This window comes from Mobula birostris, chromosome 3 (genome assembly GCF_030028105.1).
Source record: "Mobula birostris isolate sMobBir1 chromosome 3, sMobBir1.hap1, whole genome shotgun sequence".
Classification (NCBI taxonomy): domain Eukaryota; kingdom Metazoa; phylum Chordata; class Chondrichthyes; order Myliobatiformes; family Myliobatidae; genus Mobula; species Mobula birostris.
The window spans coordinates 119,536,906-119,564,401 of NC_092372.1; the positions used below are offsets into that span (position 1 = coordinate 119,536,906).

General features: G+C 42.2%; 2 protein-coding genes across 3 annotated transcripts in view; one reads left to right on the forward strand and one right to left on the reverse strand.

Moving 5' to 3' along the window:
• Positions 1-19,313, forward strand: part of LOC140195241 (AT-rich interactive domain-containing protein 2-like) — a 385,533-nt gene extending 366,220 nt beyond the window's left edge. For both annotated transcript variants that reach the window (XM_072253261.1, XM_072253260.1), the window contains exons 16-21: positions 1,002-1,198; positions 2,367-2,505; positions 8,426-8,514; positions 12,743-12,866; positions 15,871-15,962; positions 16,271-19,313. In XM_072253261.1, the coding sequence (XP_072109362.1) occupies positions 1,002-1,198; positions 2,367-2,505; positions 8,426-8,514; positions 12,743-12,866; positions 15,871-15,962; positions 16,271-16,403 (774 nt within the window). In that variant the 3' untranslated portion in view covers positions 16,404-19,313. The remainder of the gene's footprint in view (positions 1-1,001; positions 1,199-2,366; positions 2,506-8,425; positions 8,515-12,742; positions 12,867-15,870; positions 15,963-16,270) is intronic.
• LOC140195692 (uncharacterized) lies at positions 1-24,748 on the reverse strand. Its single transcript, XM_072254404.1, has 5 exons — positions 24,731-24,748; positions 19,417-24,112; positions 12,018-12,184; positions 9,586-9,673; positions 1-1,216 (listed from the first exon to the last, which is right to left on the reverse strand). Exons 1-2 carry the CDS (start codon positions 24,746-24,748, stop codon positions 22,868-22,870), a joined length of 1,263 nt encoding a protein of 420 aa, XP_072110505.1. The 3' UTR covers positions 1-1,216; positions 9,586-9,673; positions 12,018-12,184; positions 19,417-22,867.
• Positions 24,749-27,496: the final 2,748 nt, after the last annotated feature.

Sequence of the window (27,496 nt, forward strand, 5' to 3'; positions counted from 1 at the left end):
CAGAAGCTACTTGAGGTGCATGTCATTGGGAGCATTTAATAGGTAGTGGGAGCTTGTCCCCATTACCACCCCAGCTATAACAACCTTTAAGAGCCCTTAAATATATAGTTTCAAGGGTATTATATCACTCCAGGTTTGATGGTTGTTACTCAGTTAATTGGATTTTCCCAATCCATTGATCATTCACTTAGACTAAACAAATTTTTTCAAATATAGATGTTGAATAAATAGTATGAGGAAGTTTAGTTGATCACTTTTAAAAAGTATGCTGTAACAGAAAGTCAAGGAATAGATTAATTTAGTATTTGAAAATATTAAGTTCAGTTTTCTCTGTAATTTTTCTGAAGTATGACTTTAAACTGTAAATGGGGTACAATTAAATTGAGAGTCGGAGTGTGACCAGGCACTGGGATGGATAGAATGAAACTTGTTCAGATAAACAGTTAAGTAATGCATTAATTATCTACCTTTGTTGCATTGCTAGTTTGGAGAAGGGAATTTTTTCTTGCCTTTTGCACTAGTTAGGCAAAAACTAAATTTGTTACTATACTCAGCAATTAATAAGCTAATAAACAAGTGGCCAGATTTTGATATAACATGTACAATAAGCCACCCTTTCTCCTGTTTGCAATATCATATGATTTGCTTAGTTCTAATATTTGATCTGGAGCAGAGACCTGAAAGGACCAGGGAAATGGAGAAGTATAACTCTGTGTTCAGGTTTCAGATTAACCTGACTGCTTGTATTTCACGAGGATAATTCAATATCTTGATGTAGTCAGAAATGCTTTTAAGTAATTTAGTAGGTTTCTATCTATATCTGCAGTTTGTGATGACCTGATATGTTGAGACAATTGAGCATTGACTGATTGGCCAAGCATCGTGTTTTCTGTTGAGACTTATTAAATGTTTTTGACATACAAGTTTGATTGAATTTGATACGATCTTCTCAGAAATCTTGATGTTCAGCAATTTGGTTAAACACTTTGTCTTGTTTACAGGGAGTTCCTAAAGTGGGTTCTCCTGCTCCGGTGTCCATCCAGCAGACAATGACCCAACATCCACAGTCACAGATTTCTCCTGCAATGGATCAGTTTACAGGATCCCAGTCTCCTGAGGGTTCGGTCTCCTCTGCAGAAACGGAGTCTGTCAAGAAAACTAGCCAGCACTTTATGTGTCTGTGGAAAGGCTGCAAGAGGTCAGTCACTTATTCAACCTGCAAGAAAGGGACACAACATGAATTTCTGAACAATGACTTTGTACCTGTTTAGAAACAGTAGCGGCAATTTTGATAAATGTGTTGTTTAGATCACCACAATCTGAGATGGGCCTCTTGAATTTATTTGTACAGATTGGAATTTTGCAGCCATACTTGCTGTACTGAGCCAATTTCTGAAAAACATCACCTTACCATGAAAGAAATAGTGAAGAGGATACAATGAGAGTAGTTTACTGATAAGAATATGCTACAGAAATAAGTTGAATTAAGATATTAAGCTACTGATACAGTTTACCTAAATACAATGCTGTAAATGCAGACAGTTCCTGATTCAAGTTGTCTTTTGGTGGAACATTGTAGAAATTTTATCAGGCATCTCTTACAAGGAGAAAAGTGCCTTATGAGAATCATGACTCAAAGCTCTAGCTATGATTTGTAAACTTATATTAACAGGGAGCTGAATTGTTTCTTCTTCATATTCCTGACTATCCCATCTCAATTGTGAGCTCGTCTTGCCGTGCTGTTTCCCCTTTACTGGCTTGTTTGCTTCCCCATCACAACCATTGAATGCACAGAATTCTCCCCTTGTCTTGCTGAACCACCCTGTCACTTCTAGCTTCTTGCCCTTACCCTACTCCTGTGAAACACTACTATTCTTGACTGATTAAAAATATAATTAGATGGTTATCTGGAGTTTTATTGCCATATTTTGCATTAGTTAGCTCACAGTGGGGCGGGCTATAATTGCGAATATGTTCAAACTCAAGTTGTCATTGTCCAAAGCTGCACATGGAGAATCTAAAATTTTACATGATGCTATGGGTAGGCATTTTTGATTAGAAGGGCCTTTGCTGTATCTGGTGAGAATATTTCTAATTCTTGTTCTTTTTCTTTCAACCATGAGGGTAAACTTGTTAATTAACTATTGAGTTGCTCCAGAATCCTATTTCAATCCTGACCTCTAATATTGTTTGTGTGGAGTTTGCACATCCTCCTTGTGCCTAAAGAGGATGACCTGTGTATGGAAAAAGAGGGAATTAAATTGAGTTTGGTGGGAATTTTAAAATATCTTGAAGTGTTCCCTGTCGAGATGTTCATTTCAAGTATAAGTGGTAATGAGGTTTATTTTTGCTTTGGTTTTTTGCAGGTGGTTTGAGGCACCCTCGCAGGTGTTTTACCATGCAGCCACTGAGCACGGAGGAAAGGATGTGTACCAAGGTCAATGTCAGTGGGCAGGCTGTGAGCCACTTCCTCGGCAAAGACTGTCATTTATTACACATTTGCAGGTAATATGATTTACAGTTAACAGTTTACTACCTACCCAGTTTAAAGCAATCAGTTTAATCTTTCCAATAATTTTTCACTGTGTTTCCATGAGGAACATGAAACACATAGGAAAGAACAGAAGTGGCTGAGAGATAGTACTGTCATTCTCTTCATTATTCCATTCTCTCAGGCTTGCCAAAATTTTGACTCTACAAGCAGAGAATCAGAGATTTTAGAAGCAATTAGGTTGTTCAAACGCATGTTGTATTTTCACAGTGGCCAGGGAAATATGATTTCTGACAGCCAAAATATTACTTCAGGTCAGTTTCAAATTCTAATCTTAAGTTTTTTTTTCTAGAAAGGATTGCCTGTTATTGTTAGTCCAGGAACTCAGGATAATATTGGTCAGAATTAATTCTCTTTTTTTTCAGTTAGTCGTAACTGAATAACTAATACAAGCATGTTGAACAAAGGAGATGTGCTTTGTTCAATATACCTGCCAATCAATGGATGTTCAAGTTTATAATTGGCATCAAGACACATGCACAAGGCGTAAATGCCATGAAAATTAATTTTTTCCATTCAGTGGTGCACTTGTGGAGTGTAGACGTATATTGAAAATAAATTATTTATTTGCTCTCCAATACTTGTATTGCAGATATGAAAAGTTTAGCTAAAGGAAGATTGTGCAGAAGCCACCATGGGACCATAGCAAAGTTTCTTCTGACTATTGGGTTACAGTCAGGCAAGGGAAGGGGAAAGGGCAGGCAGAACAGGGTTCCCCTGTGGCCATTCCCCTCAACAAGAATACCGATTTGGATACTGTTGGGGAGGGTGACTTATCTGGGACAAGCTGCGGCAGCCGGATCTCTGGCACTGAGTCTGGTTCTGCAGTGCAGAAGGGAGGGTGGAAGGAGAGGAGATCGGTAGTGGTAGGGGACTCCATAGTTAGAGGTACAGAAAGGAGGTTCTGTGGCCGTGACAGAGACTCCCGGATGGTTTGTTGCCTCCCGGGTGCGAGGGTCAGGGATGTCTCTGATTGCGTGCACAGCATTCTGAAGTGGGAGGGTGATCAGCCGGATGTCATGGTACACATCGGTACCAAAGAAAGAGTGAGGAGGTCCTGAAGAGTGAGTATAGAGAGTTTGGTATGAAGTTAAAAAGCAGGACCTTGAGGGTGGTAATCTCAGGATTGCTACCTGTGCCACGTGCCAGTGAGGGTAAGGATAGGATGCTGTGGCAGATGAACACATGGCTGGGGAACTGGTGTAAGGGGGCAGGGTTTCGGATTTCAGGATCATTGGAACCTCTTCTGGGGCAGGTGGGACCTGTACAAGAGAGACAGGTTACATCTGAACTACAAGGGGACCAATATCTTTGCAGGGAGGTTTGTTAGTGCTTTTGGGGAGGGTTTAAACTAGATTTGCAGGGGGATGGGAACCAGAGTGCCAGAGCAAATAGTGGAGCGTGGGTGAAAATAAATGATGTTAAAAGTTCATGCAAAGTCACAAATAGAAGAGTTGTGTGTGGTGGTAATAATCTTCTGAGGTGTGTCTATTTCAATGCAAGGAGTATTGTGGGGAAGGCTGATGAGCTGAGGGCGTGGATTGACACATGGAATTAGGACATTATAACCATTAGTGAAACTTGGCTGCAGGAGGGGCAGGACTGGCAGCTTAATGTTCCAGGGTTCCGATATTTCAGACGTGATAGAGGCAGAGGAATGAAGGGTGGGGGCTGGCATTGCTAGTCAGGGAAAATGTTACAGCAGTGCTCAAGCAGGACAGATTAGAGGGCTTGTCTACCGAGGCCATATGGGTGGAGCTGAGAAACAGGAAAGGTATGACCACATTAATGGGATTGTATTACAGACCACCCAATAGTCAGCGAGAATTGGAGGAGCAAATCTGCAGAGAGACAGCAGACAACTGCAGGAAACATAAAGCTGTGATAGTAGGGGTTTTAATTTTCCACATATTGATTGGGAGTCCCATACTGTTAAAGGTCTAGATGAGTTAGAGTTTGTACAATGTGTTCAGGAAAGTTTTCTAAACCAACTAGACAGGATGCAATATTAGATCTCCTATTAGGAAACAAGTTAGGACAGTTGACGGAAGTGTGTGTAGTGGAACACTTTGGTTCCAGTGATCATAACACCATTAGTTTCAACTTGATCATGGATAAAGATAGATTTGGCCCTCGGGTTGAGGTTCTAAACTGGAAAAAGGCCAAATTTGAAGAAATGAGAAAAGAGATCTAAAAAGCGTGGATTGGGACAGGTTGTTCTCTGGCAAGAATGTGACTGGTAAGTGGGAGGCCTTCAAAGGAGAAATTTTGAGAGTGCAGAGTTTGTATGTTCCTGTCAGGATTAAAGGCAAAGTGATAAGAATAAGGAAAACACGAGGAAATCTGCAGATGCTGGAATTTCAAGCAACATACATAAAAGTTGCTGGTGAACGCAGCAGGCCAGGCAGCACCTATAGGAAGAGGTACAGTCCAGCAGACCAGGCAGCACCTATAAGACTGTACCTCTTTCTATAGGTGCTGCCTGGCCTGCTGCGTTCACCAGCAACTTTTAAGAATAAGGAACCTTGGTTCTCAAGGGATATTAGAACTCTGATAAAGAAGAAGAGAGAGATGTATGACATGTATAGGAAACAGGGAGCAAATAAGGTGCTTGCTGAGTATAAAAAGTGCAAAAAAAAAACTTAAGAAAGAAATCAGGAGGGCTAAAAGAAAACATGAGGTTGCTTTGGCAGTCAAGGTGAAGGATAATCCAAAGAGCTTCTACAGGTATATTAAGAGCAAAAGGATTGTAAAGGATAAAATTGGTCCTCTTGAAGATCAGAGTCGTCGGCTATGTATGGAACCAAAAGAAATGGGGGAGATGTGTACTCAGCCCCCTGCTGTACTCACTGTACACCCATGATTGTGTAGCCAAGTTTCCATCGAACTCAATATATAAGTTTGCTGATGACACCAGAATTGTAGGCCGCATCTCGGGTAATGATGAGTTTGAGTACAGAGAGGAAATTAAGAACCTGGTGGCATGGTGTGAAGACAATGTCAGCAAGACGAAGGAATTGGTTGTTGACTTCAGAAGGAGTAGCGGACCGCACAACCCCATTTACACCGGTGGTGTGCAAGTGGAACAGGTCAAAAGCTTTAAATTCCTTGGGGTCAATATCACAAATGACCTGACTTGGTCCAACCAAGCGGAGTCCACTGTCAAGAAGGCCCACAAGCGCCTTTACTTCCTGAGGAAGCTAAGGAAATTTGGCTTGTCCCCTAAAACCCTCACTAATTTTTATTGATGCACCGTGGAAAGCATTCTTGTGGGGTGCATCACAACCTGGTATGGAGGTTGTCCTGTCCAAGACCGGAAGAAGCTGCAGAAGATCGTGAACATGGCGCAGCACATCACACAAACCAAACCTCCATCCTTGGACTCGCTTTACACCGCACACTGTTGGAGCAGTGCTGCCAGGGTAATCAAGGACACGACCCACCCAGCCAACACACTTTTCGTCCCACTTCCGGCCGGGAGAAGGCTCAGGAGCTTGAAGACTCGTATGGCCAGATTTGGGAACAGCTTCTTTCCAACTGTGATAAGACTGCTGAACGGATCCTAACCCAGATCTGGGCCGTACCCTCCAAATATCCGGACCTGCCTCTCAGTTTTTTTGCACTACCTTACTTTCCCTTTTCTATTTTCTATTTATGATTTATAATTTAAATTTTTAGTATTTACTATCGATTTGTACTCCAGGGAGCACGAAGAGCAGAATCAATTATCGCTGTGATGATTGTACACTCTAGTATCAATTGTTTGGCGACGATAAAGTATAAAGTAAAAGATCTTAAATAGGTTTTTTGCGTCTGTATTTACTAAGGAAACTGGCATGGAGTCAATGGAAATAAGGCAGACAAGTAGTGAGGTCATGGAACCTATACAGATTGAAGAGGAGTAGGTGCTTGCTATCTTGAGGCAAATCAGAGTAGATAAATCCCCAGGACATGATAGGGTATTCCCTTGGACCTTGAAGGAGACGAGTGTTGAAATTTCAAGGGCCTTGGCAGATATATTTAAAATGTCGGTATCTACGGGTGAGGTACCGGAGGATTGGAGGATAGCTCATGTTGTTCCGTTATTTAAAAAAGGTTCTAAAAATAATCCAGGAAATTATAGGCCAGTAAGTTTGACGTCAGTAGTAGGTAAGTTATTGGAAGGAGTACTGAGGGATAGAATCTACAAGTATTTGGATAGACAGGGACTTACTAGGGAGAGTCAGCATGGCTTTGTGCGTGGCAGGTCATGTTTGACCATTAGAGTTTTTCGAGGAGGTTACCAGGAAAGTGGATGAAGGAAAGGCGGTGGATATCGTCTACATGGACTTCAGTAAGGCCTTTGACAAGGTCCCACGTGGGAGGTAGTTAGGAAGATTCAGTCGCTAGGTATACATGGAGAGGTAGTAAATTGGATTAGACATTGGCTCAATAGAAGAAGCCAGAGAGTGGTAGTGGAGGATTGCTTCTCTGAGTGGAGGCCAGTGACTAGTGGTGTGCCACAGGGATCAGTGCAGGGTCCATTGTTATTTGTCATCTATGTCAGTGATCTGGATGATCATGTGGGGTGTAGCGGACAGTGAGGAAGGTTTTCAGAGCCTGCAGAGGGACTTGGACCAGCTGGAAAAATGGGCTGAAAAATGGCATATGGAGTTTAATACAGACAAGTGTGATGTATTGCACTTTGGAAGGACAAACCAAGGTAGAACATACAGGGTTAATGGTAAGGCACTGAGGAGTGCAATAGAACAGAGGGATCTGGGAATACAGATACAAAATTCCCTAAAAGTGGCGTCACAGGTAGATAGGGTCATAAAGAGAGCTTTTGGTACATTGGTCTTTATTAATCAAAGTATTGAGTATAAGAGTTGGAATGTTATAGTGAGGTTGTATAAGGTATTGGTGAGGCCGAATTTGAAGTATTGTGTACAATTTTGGTCACCAAATTACAGGAAGGATATTAATAAAGTTGAGGGTTGAAAGAGTGCAGAGAAGGATGTTGCTGGGACTTGAGAAACTGAGTTACAGAGAAAGGTTGGATAGGTTAGGACTTTGTTCCCTGGAGCGTAGAAGAATGAGGGGAGATTTGATGGAGGTATATAAAATTATGATAGGTATAGATAGAGTGAATGCAAGCAGGCTTTTTCCACTGAGGCTAAGGGAGTAAAAAACCAGAGGACATGGGTTAAGGGTGAGGGGGGAAAACTTTAAAGGGAACATTAGTGGGGGCTTCTTCACACAGAGAGTGGTGGGAGTGTGGAATGAGCTGCCAGATGAAGTGGTAAATACAGGCTCACTTTTAACATTTAAGAAAAACTTGGGACAGGTACATGGATGAGAGGTGTATGGAGGGATATGGTCCAGGTGCAGGTTAGTGGGACTAGGCAGAAAAATGGTTCGGAACAGCCAAGAAGGGCCTAAAGGCCTGTTTCTGTGCTGTAATGTTCTATGGTTCTATTAGAAAGCTTCTGATGCAGGTTTAGATACTCGGACAGGATGCCAGTTCTTTCATCATAATCAAGTATTTTTAGAAAGGACAACTTGTGCTTCTCTGAGTAACTTTAGGGGAAGTTTCACTTAATGTAACCTACTGGTCACTCTCACATTGGAAAAGACAAGACAAATATAATTTAAGATCAAGATCAGGAGGTGAAGAGTTGAATACCTTTCATACCTACCTGGCAGATTGCAAATAAGAAAAGTGAGTTTTTTAAAGAGATGGGATGAAGGAAAATTTTTAAAATGAAATACTTAAGAATGTTGCATTGCTTATAAGATGATTCAACTGAAACTACACTATGTAGAAATGGAATATTTTTCTTTTAAGTTCGGAATATCTTTAATTGTTTTGCAAATGATGTGTCATTTCATTAGGACAAACACTGTTCAAGAGAGGCTTTGCTGAATGGACTGAAGAGGTTGGAGCAGAAAGCACAAATGAGTAACGCACAAGGTTCAATAAGGTAAATGCCCACCTCCTATTGAGCTAGTATTGATTTATTCAATGTATGAAGGAACTGTTAAAAGATAGATTTATATTTGCAGATCCTTATGTCATCGATCCTTTATTAGACCTTCTATTAGTGAATTCTGGCTGGAGAACTAACATTTTCACAGCAAGACTAAAATCAGCAAGAAAAAATGCTAGCACAAAAACATTGCATTAGATAATTGTTTTCTCTGCTGCAAATTCATGTAACTTTGATGCACCATACATGTGTGCTTATGTGCAAGAAGTATGGGTAGTTTTGATGGTTGAACTGGAGTCGATATACAGAGTAGGAGTTGCAACATCATGTAGAGAACTGAGACTAAAAGGTTCCTTTGACCAGAGAAAGATAAAGCTGGGTGTAATGGGAGAATTTAAAATCTCAAAAGGATTTTGATAGAGTAAACAAAGAAATAATTAAAAATTAGATGTCACAGATCTAAGGGAATTAGCAAAAGCAGCAGAGGTTGTACAAGAGAAAGAAATATGGCATGATTGTAGTAGTTTACCTAAGAGTATAGGAACAGGTTAAATAATGACTTTTTGAGGTAACTGGATAAATATTTGACGAGAAGTGTTTTGGACTGACGAGAGATCACTCAGGATCAGATAGCACATTTACTAGGCCACTTTCTGAGCTGTGTTATGTTCAGATTGTCTTGTATTATTCTTGAATTTGTTTTGTTAATAGATTTTATACCATTTGCTGTTACGTATTTTAAATTTTAGCCATGAGTTTTTATTTCCAATATGCACTTATATCTCACCTGCCTACAGGAAAGTTACCAATAAAATTGAGAAAGTACAGAGAAAATTTATGAGGATGTTGGCAGGGCTTGAGGGCGTGAGTTATAGAACAAGGTTGAGTAGGTTCGGACTTTATTCCCCAGAGCGTAGGAGAATGAGGGAAGGTTTGATAGAGGTATTCAAAACTATGAGGGATATAGAATAGGGTAAATGCAAACAGGCTTTTCTACTGAAAATGAATGTGACTAAAACTAGAATTCATAAGATAATGGTGGAAGGTGAAATATTTAAGGAGTACCTGAGGGGGAAACTTCTTCATTCAGAGGGTGGTGCGAGTGTAGAATGAGCTGCCAGCGGAAGTGGTGGATGTGGGTCGATCACAGCATCTAAGAGAAATTTGGATAAGTGCATAGATGAGAGGGATATGGAGTGTTTTGATGCAATTTTTCATACACATATTAAAGTTATACAAATTACATCATCAAATGTTTATTTATTCATTTATTGAGACACAGCGTTGGAATAGTGAAGAGCACACACCAGGATGCCAGCATGTAGGATATTCAACTGCCCTTTATTGATCATTCTGCTTGAACAGTATGTGAACTCCTCCCATGTGGGAGTGGCTAATGGAATGACATAGTAACAACACTATTAATACCACCACATGAGCCATGTTGTCCAGCAATCCCCTGATTTAATTTCAGCCTAATCATAGGAGAATTTACAATGACCAATTAATCTAACAACCGGTAGGTTTTTGGTCTATGGGAGGAAACCAGAACACCTGGAGGAAACCCACGCAGTCATGGAGAGAACATACAAACTTATTACAGGCAGTGGAAGGAATTGCGTGTATTGTAAAGCGTTGTGCTAACCACTATGCTACTGTACTGCCCTATAGCTTATTGTGGGCAATAAGCTCTCCTGGTATTACTAATGAAATTTTGGCACGGATAGGAGATTGGTTTATTCAGACTAGGCGTAAATAGGTCTTTTACTGATTGGCAAGATGTAATGAGTGGTGCGCCAGAATCGGTGCTGAAATCTTGGCTTTTTAGTTTACATAAATGATTTGGATAAAAAGACATAAGAAATGATTATTGAATTTGCTGATGACGCAATAATGTACGTATATCAATGTAAGGTGTGGGATGTACATAGAGGCTATAAAAAGGATACAGATGTTGGGTAGGTGGGCAAAAATTTGATAGATGTAGTATGGGCAGCTCTGAAATTGTGTACTTTAATAGGAAAAATTAAGAAAAAAAGCTCATTACCTGAATGGTGAGAGATTGCAAAGAGATTTGGGAGTCTTGTACATGATTTGCAAAAGGCTAGTAAGCAAGTAATTTGGAATGTCAATGACATTGTCCTAAACTCCAAGAGCAATGGAATAAAAGGTTGGGATGGTTATGCTTCCATTATGTAGGACATTGGTAATAGGTTCAGTGGGTGCATTTAATGTCAGAGAAATGTATACAATATACATCCTAAAATTCTTCTTCTTCCACAAAAACAGAGAAGTGCCCCAAAGAACGAATGACAGTTAAAATGTTTGAACCCCAAAGCCCCCCCAGCTCCCCCTCCCACACACAAGCAGCAGCAAAGCAATGACCCCCCCACCAGCAAAAAAGCATCAGCACCCTCCACCGAGCACTCAAACATGCAGCAAAGCATGAATAAAGATACAGACGTACAGTACCCCAAAAACTACTCATTCACCTGAGTAATACCACATTCTGAATAACGTATACTGTGTTGACCTCCTTATTTCGGGAAGGATGTTAATGTATAGGAAGAAATTTGGAGAATGTTCACTACACTAGTGAAAATCAAAATTTAAAAAAAAATCTACCAGTAGATGCTGGGAACCTGAAATAAAACAAAAAATGCTGGAAATGGACAACAGGTCAGGTAGCATCTGTGGAGAGAGAAGCAGTTGCTCTTTTAGGTCTGAGAAGCTTCTAGATTCATTTAATAGACTAATATAAGGAATAGTTATGTTGTCTTCTGAGGAGATGGACAGGCTAGGCTTGTATTGTATTCACAGGAGTTTAAAGAGTGGTTGAAAAATATAGAGTCTAATGTGTTTTAACAATGTGAGTGTAGAGAGGATGTTTACTTGTGAGGTCACATTTTAAAATGAGTTGCCCATTAAAGAAAGAGATCCTTTTTTTTCCACTGGTTATGAGACTTTGCAGCTCTGTTCAAAAGGCAGTTAAAACAGTCTGTGAATACTTAAAGGTAAAGTTGGATCAATACTTAATAAGTGAGCAAGGGGTTTCAAGTTCAAAGTAATATTATTACCGAAGTATACAGCCCTGAAGTTTGTCTTCCCCACAAATAATCACAAAATGAAGAACAACCATGGAACCAACCCGTTCAAAGAAAATCATCAAACTCCCCTTCCCCCATGTACAAAAAATCATGCAAACAGCAAAAAAAATTAGCGAAACACATTATAAAACACAAAATCAAAAGGCATATTTCAGTTAAGTTCAGTTCTGTATTCGTTATCTGTTGGCTGCCCCGATTCAAAAAGTAGTAACAAAAAAAGAGCGACCAGAATTAGAATATATCATAAACCTGAATTAGGGTCCAAATCTATAATCTGCATCAATTAAACCTTCCCTCGGGAGCAGCGAGCAAGAGACCGCCACATGCAGAAACCTTTTCTGACAGCAGCGAGCAAGAGACTGGTAAGCAGCGCTTGCCCTTTTCACCCACCTTGGTGATGTCAATCTACCTCGGTGCTTTAATCAGTGAGGTCGGTGAGAGATGGAGTCAATCATGGCCCACACCCCTTCTGGCTTCCTGGCCTCTGTGCCGCACGGTTTGGTTGCAGACTTGGGAACGCTCTCGGAGATAACCACATGCCAGATTGCCCGATCAGCCTGAAATCACATCATTACAGGTTATACTTACTAAATGAGAATGTAGAGTTGAAGTTCTTATCAGATCAACCATGACCATATTGAATGGCAGAGTGTGCTTGAGGTCCTGGGGAACTAATTCATATATCCACGAACCTTGTTAAGCCTGCAAGCAAATTTATACATTTTTGAACATTTGTAATTTCATACTAGAGATCAAAATTTTGGACAACTTATAAGTAATGTCATTTATGCAGACTAGATTTGGTGCTTGTGGCCCTTGTAATGGATCATAAGTGCAACAAAGATCCCATGTTGAATTGTGTAACACGAGTTTATTTTCAGGACCTGTTTATTGCTTAGAATAAAGTTATTAGTCTTTGGTGGCACCTCATTTCTTAGCTTACTTCTTTATTGGGTTGTTAAATGTCTGAGTCCGTATGAACCAGTTACAATTCTTTGGACGAAATGCTGATTGCTATTAATATATATAACTCATAGTTGTCTTTGAATTAATAATGCAATTCAAAATATATTTAAGTTCCATACATTAATCTATCTCATTATTTTGTTATTCAGGCAATCTCCATCGGAGATTACATCTTCAACACCCAAGACTCACAAAGCCTTGGCTAACCATCCCAGTGCTGCCCTAATGGCTCTAAGGAAAGGCTCCCGCAACCTTATTTTTAGAAATTACTTGGTAAGTGATCTGCTCAATAATAATCTGCTCAGCTATACCAAAACCATGGCGAAAATTGTATCACCAGACGGAGAAACAGCAGTGTTCGAGCTCCGAGCCGGTGTGCTGCAAGGAGACACTCTGGCACCCTACATCTTTATAATTGTCCTTGATTATGCTCTGGGTCAAGCTACCAAAGATCATGACAAGCTTGACTTTACCATAAAACCAGGATGAACCAAAAGAGTCAGACCAGTTACGCTCACGGTTCTCAATTTTGCAGATGACATAGTCCTGCTCTCTGACCAGATGGAGGAAGCGCAGCAGCTACTGACAAAAGTGGAAATTGAGTGCAATAAAGTTGGACTTCACCTAAACGCTAAAAAGACAGAGTACATGGCGTTTAACTGCGACGAAGGTACTCTCAAGACCGTAGAGAATGATACCATTAAGAAAGTATTTGACTTCAAGTACCTCGGATCAAGAACAATGAGTTCGGAGAAGGACATAAAGATGTGGAAGGCGCTGGCGTGGAGGGCTATGAATGACATGAAGGAAATCTGGAAGTCAAACCTGACCAGAGGGCTTAAAAAGAGGATCTTCATAGCAGTCATAGAGTCCATTCTCACGTATGGATGCGAGACGTGGACACTCACCGACACTATGCTAAAGTCTCTAGGTGGTTGCTATACACGAATGCTCCGGATGGCTCTTGACGTGGGTTGGCAAAAGCACATGATGAATGTCGAGCTCTATGACGACGTACCGATGCTCACCACTAAAATTGAGGCGAGAAGGCTGTAACTAGCGGGGCACTGTCTACGCCACCCCGAGCAACCTGCCAGGCTAGTCATCATATGGGAGCCCAAGCACGGGAGGATGTACCCTGGGCACCCTCCCAAGACTATGGTCAACACGCTCCTAGAAGACAGCGGCGCGGCTAATGTAGATGAACTGAATACACTGATGAGGGAGAGGGAGAAGTGGAGAGTCTGTCATCGTGCCCGACGCCGGCCCCCTTGGCCTGAGTCAAAGTAGTAGTAGATCTGCTCAAACATTTTCTGGAAGGGAAAACATTTTATCTTAAATTAAGTACTTCTAAATATCTGATTAACATAATTTGAATAATCAAAGGCAGACAGTAATGCATTCAGATTTTCCTCAAGGGTTTGAGCCCGTAAAATACTGGCTAATACTTCAGTGTCCTGCTGTTTACCGCCTTTCAAGTGAGATACTAAAAGGATGTCAGAAAGAAAATATGAAAGATTCCACCAAGGAAATCAGCAAGTTGTGCTAATGTCTGAATTAACATTCCTTTCTGAACTAACACAGAGGGGAAGGAGCACAAACTGCCAGGTGATAGGTGAAACCAGGTGAAGGAGAAGATTGGTAGGTGGATAAGGAGGAATGAAGTCAGAAGCTGGGAGATGATAGATGGAAAAGGTAAAGGGTTAAAAGAAGAAGGAATCTCACAGCAGAGGACAGTGGACTGTGGTGCTCGATGAAGTGGCTGTCCTATCGATGCTGGGTTTCACCGAAGTAGAGGAAACCACACTGTGAGCACCATATACAGTTGATAACCCCAACAGACTTGCAGGTGAAGTGTTGCCTCACCTAGAGGAACTGTATGGCACCCTGAATGGTGGTGAGGGAGGAAGCGAAGGGGCAGGTGCAGTACTTGTCCCGCTTGCATGGATGTGCCAGGAGGGGTACCAGTGGGGAGGGAGGAGTGGATAAGGGAATCACGTAACGAGCAATCCCTATGGAAACCAGAAACTGAGGGGGAGGGAAAGATGTTTTTAGTGATAGGATCCTGTTGCAGATGGCAGAAGTTATGGAGAATGATGTGCTGGATGTGGAAGCTCGTGAGATGTAAGTTAGAAAAAGGAGAACCTCTATCCCTGATATGATGGTGGAAAGATGTGGTGAGGATGAATGTCATGGAAATGGCGGAAATGTGGGTGAAGGCAGCATTGATCGTAGAGGAGAAGAAACCCTGTCTCAGATGTCCTGATTCTGGTTATGGTGGACTTTTTAACATGTGGGATTTTCCAGTGGTACCTTTGCTCCATACACACAAGGGGAGATTTCTCATTGGCCACCCATTTTAATTCTACATCACATTCCCATTCTGACATGGGCTCCTTTACTGCCAGGTTGGGACCACTCTTAAGATAAAGGACCAATATCTCGTATTCCATCTGGGTAGCCTCCAACTGGACACCGTGAACATCAATTTCTTTAACCCAATAATTTCTCCCCTCCCCTTCTCTTTTTTTTCCCATTCCCCATTCTGACCCCCTTTTTTTACCTCTTTTCCTCTCTGTTTTTCATTCTTCCATGGCCTTCTGTCCTCTTCTATAATATTGCCCCTTCTCCAGCCCTGTATCTTTTTTGCCTATCAACTTCCCAGCTCTTTATTTCACCCCTCTCCCTCCTGGTTTCACTTATCACTTTGTGTTTCTTCCTTCGCTCCCCCAGCTTTTAAATCTACTCATTTTTTTTCTCCAGTCCTGCTGAAGGGTTTCGGCCCAAAACGTCGACTATACTCTTTTCCATAGAAGCTACCTGGCCTGCTGAGTTCCTCCAGCATTTTGTGTGTGCTGCAGTCATGTATCTTGTTATTTTTACTTAGTAATTGGTAATTGAATATGGAAGTTGGTGAGGACAAGGTTTGAATTCAACTGACTGAATAGAGGTCAATGCCTGCCCTAGACCCATTCCTTGTAAAGTCATTAATAATTCATGAGAGGAGGAGAAAACTAAGGAAATAACAGTGAAACACGGATGGACAAATAACCACACTCTTTGTATCATAACCTGTTCTTGTATTGGAGAGCGGATCTAGAGTTTTGCCTTTTCAGTGACTGCTAATTTTCATGTGTGTTTTTGGAATTTAGGCAAGAATATGAGTGTGAACCTGATATCTAATCCTGCTAGGGAAAGGTCTATTTCCCTCCATATTAAGTTATTCCATTAGGTGATTAGCTTCCTGAGTTTTCATGATTGTTCTGTTCATTGGCAGGATGAGAAGGAAGGACCGATTGTGAAGCATATTCGTTTGACCTCTGCCTTAATCTTGAAGAATATTGCAAGATACTCTGAGCTTGGGCGAATGTAAGATACAGTTTTCCTCTTTATAAAAGAACAGTAATCTTTCTGTAAGAATGACTGTTTACATAAAATTGTGAAATTCAATTCCTTCCAGCTAGCACTGAAGTAAGAACAGTAGCTCTTTTGAGCATTCAAATACGTAATCCATTTGTTCTGACTTTTCACTAAGTCAGCCATTTCATGTTTATTTTTTTAAGTAAAGCACATTTCAAGATTTACGGGAATAACATTTATGTGCAGTAAGTAGAGATATCAGTTTTATGTTCTGCTGATGAGCAATAGATGTAAAACTTATTTGCTTCCCACCTCAGGTTGCTGAAGCGTCATGAGAACCACCTCTCTGTACTGGCCATCAGTGGTATGGAGGCTTCCACTGCACTTGCTAAATGCCTTTATGAACTAAACTCGCAAGAACAATCAGAACCAGCAGAAAGCAAACGCTGACAAGAAATGGACATCGTAAAAATCTAGCAACAGTAAACAAGGGCCAAAGGAGGAAATGTAATTATTGTGCAGATGAAGAACTGGAACCTTGCTGTCTACACTTTGTACCCGGTTACTATAACGTGAAGCTAAAAGGACTGATCTTTATAAATTATTAGTTTTGCGGGAAAGTTCCTGTTTTGCCAGAAAACAGAATTTCCTGTATCACCTTAAACTGTCATCTCGCTGCAGGCATTTCTGTCAGAACAGAAGGTTTTATGACACCTGAAGATGTGATCAATCTAAAATAGGAACAATAACCTGATTACATGTATGCACGCACATAAAAAAAAATCAGGACAGAAAAACTGCTAGGTACTGTTTCCAGGCACTTGTAAAACTGTGCAGTCAGTCTAGGTACCTGCAACCTGCCCCTAGGAACCTACAAATATTCTTCATCTGAGAGATTCGAGATTTGAAAACAAAATACCCAAGAATGTTTGTCCATATATTTATATAAAAAATGAGTTATATTTCATTTCTTTGTACTTTTTTCAAAATGTTACAGATTTGTTGCTCTTAAGAGCATCACTCTCTAGTGTTCCTACTTAGTAGGTTTCACTTGCCCTGAAATCCTGCAAGACAGCTATTGGCTGATGGGCACAAGTTGTGCCAAGAGCTATGGCCCCTTAGATTCTTGCCGGAATAGAATAATAGAATTTCATACATTGAGATGTCTGGATACAGCTTTGCATTTAATGTTTACGGTTTTAAAAACTGCACAACACTTGAGGTTTTCCCACTTTGTTCCCTATTTGAAGTGGAGCATTTCCAATTATTTATTGTCTATAACTACCACAGATTTGATGTTTCCATTTCAATCTTGTAAATATTTGTGAATATCAAAGAATGCCTACATACCGTTGCAGGAGAACGAAGGGTGGAGGAGTGCAACTTTGCAAGGAGTGAAATCTGGGTGAGCGCTAGAATTGAACGTGGTACAGCCACAGGTCAAAGATGTGAGGTGTCATTCATCTATACCAAGTGGCATTTTATCAGTTGCAGTGTGAATTTTGTGCCACTAGATGTCACCAGCATTCTTTTTTAAACCAAAATGCAACTGAAACAGTAACAAAGCTTACCTTATGGAAGTAAAGCACGAGTGCAACAAATTTCCCACTGCAGTCGATGCTAGTTATTTGGGACACCAGGGTGATATTTAATCTTCCTCTTTATCAAAAAAATTTTGTTTCTAAAGGGACAATCAGTACAGATCGAACTGCACAGAATGTGCTTGAGGAAAATATTCCTAAAGAAAATTTGCTCCCCAACCCTTGTCCTCTATTAATGGCATGAATTTGATTTTGTTTTGATGGCACCTTTTTATTTGGTCAGTTCGTATTCATTACACCTCTGGCTACTATGAAGAGCAAGCGCCTACCTAGAATCAAAGGATCTAAATTTTTGTATGTTACCTGCCATATGTATGTAAAAGCATATACATAAGACACTGCAAACAGTGTGGAACTTTGTACATAACTTCACAAAGGTACTGATGCTGTATAATAAGATTGGCACAGTTTTGTGCAGCTGTGGTTTTTGTATTATACACCATGTAAAGCTTTTGCTTGTTATGAAATAATATATCACATCATTTTTCTATAAAAGGTAAAAATTCCAAAAGAATTTTAAAAACTATCTGTTATAGCATTTTTCCTGAGATAGGGCCCATTTTAGAAAATCTTTAGTCGCAGCACAACCTTCAAAACTTGTATAGGATTTTTTTTTAATTTGTAAATGTATTTAAATACATGATGTTTTATACAGCTTTATTTTCACCTGTTATATTTGTAATTTGTGTAGGTGTGATAGTTCCCTTGTTATTCCTTTGTTCTGTTTTTTACCCGTGACATATTAAAGTGTTTTTTAGTGTACAGTATAGTGCCTCTGCTTTTGGTACAATGTGATTATCCTGCCTATGGCCGGTTTGTGTTCCCTTGGTTTCTTTGTGTGCCTCACCACTGATGACCCTGAAATGTTTGGGTGAAGAAGGATAATTAAATACAGAATTAAATGTAACTACACACTACTCCTAGAATTTCGTTTTGCTCAACAGATTAAATCTGTGAGGATCACACTTTTGCAGACCTGCAGTTGAGTTTGACAATGTTAATCAAAATTCTCTGATCTCATCCATTTAGTGAATCAGGGTTCTGCAAATAGCTTTGGTGGCCTGAGCAAGTGAAAGGACTGTTAGTTATGCTCCCACTCTGATACTATTAGTAGCATCTTGGCAAAGTGTACATGAAAGATGTTGAGGACCACATCATGCTCAGCTACCTTCCTGAGTACGAGCTTGCAAAAGTTCTGTCTAGCCTAGGCTTCAGAAAGAAACTTTACAGAACTAAATCCTGACAATGACTTGAATGCCATTTAGAATGTGGAGTGATAGAGGAAAGGATGAAGAAAAGGGAGAGAGCATTTCTCCAGTACAAGGCAATCTCGCAATTACTAATTTCCCAGAATGAGCATCACTGTGCAGCACACACTGCAGAAACCAAAATATTCTGAATAAATCCATCCTTGCTTTAAAGCTTTGGAGTTATTGGAAGGCACAGACAGTCCTGAGGTTTGGTTGACTTTCACAAATTGCTTGAGATTTACTCATTCAGTTTATGAGCAACATCTGAAGCCATTGATTAGATTGCCATGTTGTAAAATGTCCCAGATTCCAGTATTCTTTGTGTAATTGCAAGAAGTATATAAAAATAATTTAGTATCTCCTAGTACATTCAACAGAACATTCACCAAACTGCAATGCAAAAAAAAACGTTTTTTTAAAGAATGTATTTTAAGATGTATGTGCAGTACTGTTTTTTGTGCACTGTATGATCTAAGTTCTGTTTTACAGTAAAAATATAAAATATGGTACATTTTTGGTCTTCTTTCACAACTTGCTACTTGTATCTAATTTCAAAGTTTCATGCAGGTAAGAAAATTTCAAACAGAATTTATATAAACCATATATAATTACCTGGAGTCACAAGAGACTGCAGATGCTGAAACCTGAAGCCAAAAAGCAAGCTACTGGAGGAGTGTGCTAGTCAGGCAGCATCTTGTATGGGTTAATGATTTGGCACAGAATGTGGACTATTCCTTTTTGCCATGTATCAAAGATCAAATTTAATATCAAACTACATATATTGTCACCATATACAACTCTGAGATTCATTTTCTTACGGCATACTCAATAAATCCATAATAGATAATAACCATATTGGTTCAAGAGCCTGATGGTTGAGGGGTAATATCTGAACCTGGTTGTGTGAGTCATGAGGCTCCTGTACCTTATTTCTGATGGCAGCAGAAAGAAGATAGCATAGTCTGGGTGGTGGGGCTGCCTGATGATGGATACTGCTTTCTTGCAACAATGCTTTGTAAAGATATGCTCAGTGATGGGGAGGGCTATACTTGTAATGGACTGGGCTGTATTCACTACTTTGTGTAGGATTTTCCGTTCAAGGGCAGCAGTGCTTCCATACCAGGCTGTGATGTAACCAGTTAATATACTCTCCACTGCACATCTGTAGAAGTTTGTCAAAGTGTTAGATCTCATGCCAAATCTTTGCAAACTCATAAGGAAGTAGAAGCACTGCCAAGCTTGCTTTGTAATTGTACTTGTGCGCTGGGCCCAGAACACTGAGGAAGTTGAAGTTGCTGATCCTTTCCACTTCTAATCCTCCAGTGATAGCTGGATCGTGGATCTCTGGTTTCCTCTTCCTCAAGTCAATAATCAGCTCCTTGGTGTTACTGACATTGAATAAGAGGTTGTTATGGCACCACTCAGCCAGGTTTTCAGTCTCCTTCCAATATGCTGATTTGTCACCATCTTTGATTTGGCCTACGACAGTGATGTCATCAGCAAACTTGAATATGGCATTGGAGCTGTCCACACAGTCATGAGTGGAGGAGGTGTTGCTGCCAATCTGAATTGATGGGCTGCAAATGAGGCAATTGAGGATCCAATTGCGTAAGAAGGTATTGAGGCTAAGGTCTTGAAGCTTATTGATTAGTTTTCAGGAGATGGTTTTGAAAGCTGAGCTGTAGTCAAAGGGCATCTTTACTGTCCAGATGTTCCAGGGTTGTGTGACAAGCCAATGGGATGGCATCTGCTCTGCACCTACTGCTTCAGTAAGCAAATGGGAGCAGATCCAAGTCACTTATCAGGCAGGAGTTGATGTGTTTCGTCATCAACCTCTCATAATACTTCATCACTGTGGATGTAAGTGCTACTGGATGATAGTCATTGAGACAGGTTACCACCTTCTTGGGCACTGGTATAATTGAAGCCTCTTTGAAGCAGGTGGGTGTCTCAGATTGCTGAAGCACGAGGTTAAAGGTCTCAGTGAAAACTCCAGCCAGTTAATCAGCATAGATTTTTTAGTACTTGGCCAGGTACCCTGTCTGGGCTGGATGCTTTTCATGGGTTCACCCTCCTGAAGGCTGCTTACACGTCAGCCTCAGCGACTGAAATCACATCAGGGGATGTGGGAGTTCGTGATGGTTCCTCCAGGTTTTGATGGTCAAAGCAAGCATTGAAGGCTTCTGCAAGCGAAGCCCTGTTGTCATTTGATTTATACTAATAAGAGATGATAGTATTCAAGCCTTGCTGCAACTGTTGAGCATCCTCTTTTGATTCAAGTTTTGTCCAGAATTACCACTTTGCCCATGAGATTGCTTTCCAGAGATCGTGACTGGATTGCTTGTAATTTTCATGGTCAGACAAGAATGCTTCTGATCTGGCCCTCAGCAGGTTGTGACTTTCATGGTTCATCCAGTGCTTCTGGTTGGGGAAGATTGAGTGATCTTGTGGGGACACACTTGTCTATAAAGTCTGTGACGCGCATGGTGTTTTCATTCGAATGCACAGATGAGTCCTCAAACACGGCCCAGTTTTGTTCAAATACCTGCTTATTCTGCGTGTGATTATTGTCTAAACACTGTTCCCGCTACTGAGGCTGAACTGGTTTGTAATTACTGGATTTATTCCTGCATCTCTTTTTGAACAGAGGTACAATATTTGCAATTAATGGATGCATCCACAAATGTTTGAAGATGATAACCAAAGTATCTGCTATTTCTTCCCTCCCTTAACAATCAAGGATGCATCTGAGCTGGCTCGGGTGACTCATCCATCTTAAACGTAGGTATATGGTATATTCTCTTCCAGCTTTCAGCCCATTCAGAACTTTAATTACTGCTTACTGTGCTGACAATTCCCCCGGGAAGACTGTTGTAAAGGACCTCAGCTTCCTGCCAACATGAGCAAATTTCCTTCCTGCCCTTTGACTGTCCACCTCTCCTCCTGCAACCCTTTCCATACAAGGGAGTCCAAGGAGAAACTTTGGATTCCCTTGTATGTTTGTTTACAGCCTCTTCTGATGCTTCGTCTTTGTTTCCTTTCACACTCTTCCTCTGAGCTTTCTCTAATCACCTGGCATATGCTCTTTTCTACTGTCTCTTAGTGTCCATCTCTTGGGTCATCCCAGGGGTCATGGCTTTAATTTCCTTCCCCTTCATAGGAATGTACATAGACTGCTGCTGACATGTGGCCCATTAGCTCACTTGGTCTTTCACTACTACCCCAGGCAACCCATTCCAAGCATCTACCATTCACTGTGTTTAAAATAAAACTCGTCCCTAACATTGTCTTTAACTTCGCGATCTAACCTAAAAAGTATTTCCTGGAGTATTTGACATTTCTACTCAAAGGAAAAGATTCTGACAGAATCTGTTTCCCAGTTTTAAAAACCTCTTTTAGGTATCCCGTCAGCTTCCAGTGTTCTAGGAAGAATAATCCAAGTTTGTACAACCTTTCCTTAGAACTCATGCCCTCTAATCCAGGCAGCATCCTGGTAATTATTTTTTGCACTCTTTCCACAATCTCCATTTCCTTCCTGTAATGAGATAACCAGAAGTGCACACAATACTCCAAGTTCAATCTGATTAAAGCTTAATAAACCTGCAGCGTGACTTCTTTACTCTGAGACTCAAGCAATGCAAGCATGCCGTACACACTTGTCCCCACCTGATGAACTTGTGCAGCCACCATCAGTGAACTATGGACTTGGACCTGAAGTTCCCTTTGTACTTAAGTATTATTAAGGAGTCTAACCATTAACTGCACACATTCTTTCATTTGACCTCTGAAGTTTTATTTTTTATCATTGAAATACAGCGCCCTTTAAGCCACACCACCCTGCAGCCGCCGAATTTACCCTAATTTGACCCTGTGTTGGTTGTTGAAGATGTCCGTGTTGGTTGGTAAAGTTGTCCCTGTGTTGGTTGGAGAGATGTCCCTGTGTTGGTTGGTGAAGATGTCCCTGTGTTGGTTGGTGAAGTTGTCCCTGTGTTGGTTGGTGAAGTTGTCCCTGTGTTGGTTGGTAAGGATATCCCAGTATTGATGTTGCTTGGCAAAGATGTTTTTATGTTGGCTGGTTGAAGTTGTCCCTGTGTTGGTTGGTGAAGATGTCCCTGTGTTGGTGAAAATGCCCCTGTGTTGGTTGGTGAAGATGTCCCTGTGTTTGTGAAGATGTCCCTGTGTTGGTTGGTGAAGTTGTTGTGTGTTGGTTGGTGAAGATGTTCCTGTGTTGGTTGAATGAAGATGTCCCTGTATGGGTGAAGTTGTCCGTGTTGGTTGGTGAAGATGTCCCTGTTTTGGTTGTTGAAGATGTCCCAGTGTTGGTTGGTGAAGTTGTCCCTGTGTTGGTTGGAGAAGATGTCCCTGTGTTGGTTGTTGAAGATGTCATTGTGTTGCTTGTTGAAGATGTCCCTGTGTTGGTGTAGTTGACCTTGTGTTGGTTGGTGAAGATGTCCCTGTGTTGGTTGGTGAAGATTTCCCTGTGTTGGTTGGTGAAGTTGTCCCTGTGTTGGTTGGAGAAGATGACCCTGTGTTGGTTGGTAAGGATATCCCAGTATAGATGTTGCTTGGCAAAGATGTTTTTATGTTGGCTGGTTGAAGTCGTCCCTGTGTTGTTTGGTGCAGATGTCCATGTGTTGGTGAAAATGTCCCTGTGTTGGTTGAAGATGCCCCTGTGTTGGTTGGTGAAGTTGTCCCTGTGTTGGTTGGTGAAGATGTCACTGTGTTGGTTGTTGAAGATGTCCTTATGTTGATTGTTGAAGATGTCCTTGTGTTGATTGTTGAAGATGTCCCTGTTTTGGTTGGTGAAGTTGTCCCTGCATTGGTTGGTGATAATGTCCCAGTGTTGGTTGGTGAAAATGTCCTCGTGTTGATTGGTGAAGATGTCCCTGTTTTGGTTGTTGGAGATGTCCCTGTTTTGGTTGTTGGAGATGTCCTTGTGTTGGTTGGTGGAGATGTCCCTGTTTTGGTTGGTGGAGATGTCCCTGTGTTGGTTGGTGGAGATGTCCCTGTGTTGGTTGGTGAAGATGTCCCTTTGTTGGTTGTTGAAGATGTCCGTGTTGGTTGGTGAAGTTGTCCCTGTGTTGGTTGGTGAAGTTGTCCCTGTGTGGGTTGGTGAAGTTGTCCCTGTGTTCGTTGGTGAAGTTGTCCCTTTGTTGGTGAAAATGCCCCTGTGTTGGTTGGTGAAGATGTCCCTGTGTTGGTTGGTGAAGTTGTCCCTGTGTCCGTTGGTGAAGTTGTCCCTTTGTTGGTGAAAATGCCCCTGTGTTGGTTGGTGAAGATGTCCCTGTGTTGGTTGGTGAAGTTGACCCTATGCTGGTTGTTGAAGATATCCCTGTGTTGGTTGGTGAAGTTGTCCCTGTGTTGGTTGGTGAAGTTGTCCCTGTGTTGGTTGGTGAAGATGTCCCTGGGTTGGGTGGTGAAAACATTCATGAACTGACCGCGGCCTCCCAGTCTCAGACTGCACGCCGAGGTCTCTGCTCGGCTCCTGCAGATGTCGCTCCTGTGAGTGTATCGCTGCCCTTCCCCAGCTCCGAGCCAGCTGGAACCGCACTACGTGCGCTCTCTCACGCAGACAATGGCTCCATGCACACCCCGCCGGCAGAGAGCAGCGGCGAAACTTCGCCAGTGCTCCCCGACTGAGGGATTCTCCGGATGAAGACGTGTAGGGAGAGGACAGAGTCCCAGCAGCGGAGGGTACGGCTACACGCTTCCAAGGAAGCGCAGGACTGTGAGTGATGGGAGCGGGCTGTCTCCCTGGAGTGAGGAACTGCCTGGCAGCCTCTTGCTTTTTGTGTTGCCTTCGGGTCTCCCCACTTTGTCAGCGTTTGCAGAGCGCCAGGTGAGTAAGAAACTACTTGAGCCGTTTTGAAGTATTTCAGAATCTTGGCTAACCCGGGCCCCACCGCGCTCCCATCCGTCCGCCGACCCCACCTTCCACGGCCATGGCTCGCTGTCTTCCTGTCCACTGTGTGAGTACTACAGGCGAGATGCACCTAACTCTAAATGTAGCCCGAGAGAAGAAACTGTTGGGGAAAACATGTGCCCCTCGACGCCTTGTCCTGTCAGAGTTTCACACCGTTTAACTGAAGTCTTGGACGAGGCGACTCCTTTCAACTTCCGACTCCATCAAGTAGAAATGCTGAAAGCCGCCCTCTGAACCTGAGCCCCTTGCTGGCTAACTCTCCGCCCAGCTTCAGCCCTGCTGAGTGTGTACCCTCTGAATCCGACAGTCAGGGGCTGACTGAGGAGCATGTCAAAATGCACCGACGTCCCCTCTCTCCGCTTTCAGAGGCTGCCGGTTGGAATGAGAGTTCAGTTCGGTTTCCCCACCGAGACCTCGGTCCCTGAGAACTAAACTTGAGCAGCGCGCTGTTCGCCGAACATGACGCCACCTGCCACACTTCACCCACCAAAGCTTCTGGCGGCTTGGGTTTGATTTACGTTTAAACGGCGTTGGTGTTCAGGCGTAAAGCCCCTGTCAGAGAGAGCAGGGGACATCTGCACAGAGTATGCTCACCTGGGAAGGAACCCAGCGCAACAGGTGGTGTCGGCTGAAGTCTGCTGGAAGTAGAGGCGAGTGATGTCAGGTTTAACCAAACTCTGGCACTGCACTGCCTGGAGGAAGGTTTCGAACTGTCGGCAGCACTCCAGTAAACAGAGGGATAAATCTCACCTCCTCCCTGCAGGGCTATGTGTGTGTGTGTACCTGTACCTCGCCTAGTCTTTATTTGTGCCCATTTGTCCTGGGGTAGAGTCGCACATGCGGGCACATGTCTGTCTCCCTGGAGACCCTCTCAGAACTTTCATATGATTTGCACAAATATTCTCCTGATTTTTGCCATCTATTGTGAGTGAATTAAATGTAATGCAGGAAGATAGATTTTGCAGGCACATTTCATTTAACATAAGACACTTATTGAGATAGGGTGTGGAGTAGGCCCTTCTGGCCTGTCGAGTCTTGTCACCCAGCCACCCCCGATTTAATCAGAAGGGACAAGTTACAATGGACAATTGACCTACTGACTGGTACATCTTTGAACTGTGGGGGCAAATGGGAGAAAACCCACAGAGTCACGAGGAGAAGGTACAAACTCCATACGGACTGTGGCCGGAAATCCATCTCTCACCTTCAGACTAGTTCCCGTCAACAATCTTGCCAGAGACAGTAGAAAGCATCTGCTCAGAGGAACCTCACCTGGGGAAGATTTCTGACACTTTCCTGAGGTGGAAGTGAGTTATTGCATTGACAGAAACATACAGTATAAGTAAGTTTGTAAATGAACCTGATTAATAAAAAAATTAATAGAAACTCTAAAAATACGTTTAACATTATTTGAGAACTTAAAGGCCTGTGTGAGTGTCTTCATTAATGGCGGCCTTAGGATATTTCCAGGTGAATATTGCTTTAATATGAGTCTCCATGGCCTTCTTCTCTCAAGGTTATTTCTTCAGAGATCTCCCCACTTAAGTCCATCTTTCTTGAAGCCACCCCTCTCACTTCCATGCTGAACACTTCCCATTTGAGCCCCTCCCTCACCATCTGCTTCACCTTTATCTCCAAAAATCCCTTTCACTTCATCTTCCTCTTATGGGGCAAGTTGAGCGAGCTAGGGCCTTTGTTTCTGGTGTGATGGAGGAAGAGAGGCAACTTGATCAGGTTACTTAAGACTATGAGAGTCATGGGCAGAGCGAAGAGCAGGCACCTTTTCCCGGGGTGGCAATGGCCAGTAACAGAGGACATGCTCAGGGATAGTTTTTTGTTGCACAGGTGCCTGGATGCACTGCCGGGGGAGGTGGTACAGGCTGATATGTTAGGGACATGTAAGACACTCCTTGCTAGATAGGCAGATGGATGTAAGAAAAATGGAGGGTTATGGGCTGTGTAGGAGGGAAAGGTTAGATTGATTGTGGAGAAGTTTTATATCAGTTGGCACAACACCGTAGGTCAAAGGGCCCACACTCTGCTGTACTGGACTATGTTTATGTTATGTTCGAGGTTCTGGCCATGTGCGACAGCTTCCTGGTAGTCAAAAAGCTAAGAAATCCAACATAAAATATCACTAGAAGTACCTTTTCTGAGGTAAGCTGTGTTACATTATCACCACAAACAGGGGCGAGCAATGGCGAGGTGAGTCGGGGTGATCAGATGTAGTTCCAATGGCCGTACAGCCAGTCTGGGAGTGAGGTTTGGATCGCTCTGGGCACCGTGCTGATTTGTACAGTTTGAGAGCAGCTTCGGGCTGGGCATTGAGATCTGGGCCCAGGGTGAGCCGTTAGGTGGCATGGTCTGGGCCCAGGAGCTTTGCAGCAGCAGTGCCTGAGTCCTAGTTCAAGGGACAATCTTTTGTTTAGACAGTTGAAACGCCAGCCCAGATCTGAGGCAAAAGGCGATTTCACTGTCTTCACTCCTCTCTTCAGGGCGCGGAGCCTTTCGCTGTTTGTTGTTTGGTCAATTTAAACAGCAGTCTAGATGACTGAAAAGATGGTGTTGGTTGGGATGAGAGCTGATTTCGCACGTTCTCCACAATGGTCATCTCCATGGCGCTGAGGCTATGAAGTCTGCCCCGGCTGCTATGCTCTGTGCCCACTAATATGATGAACTGACAACTGCCCTGGCGTTCGGATCTGAGGACTCATTTTTGGTTTTGAATGCTGTTGTTCGCTTCAATTGTTTGCATGACTTGTATTTTTT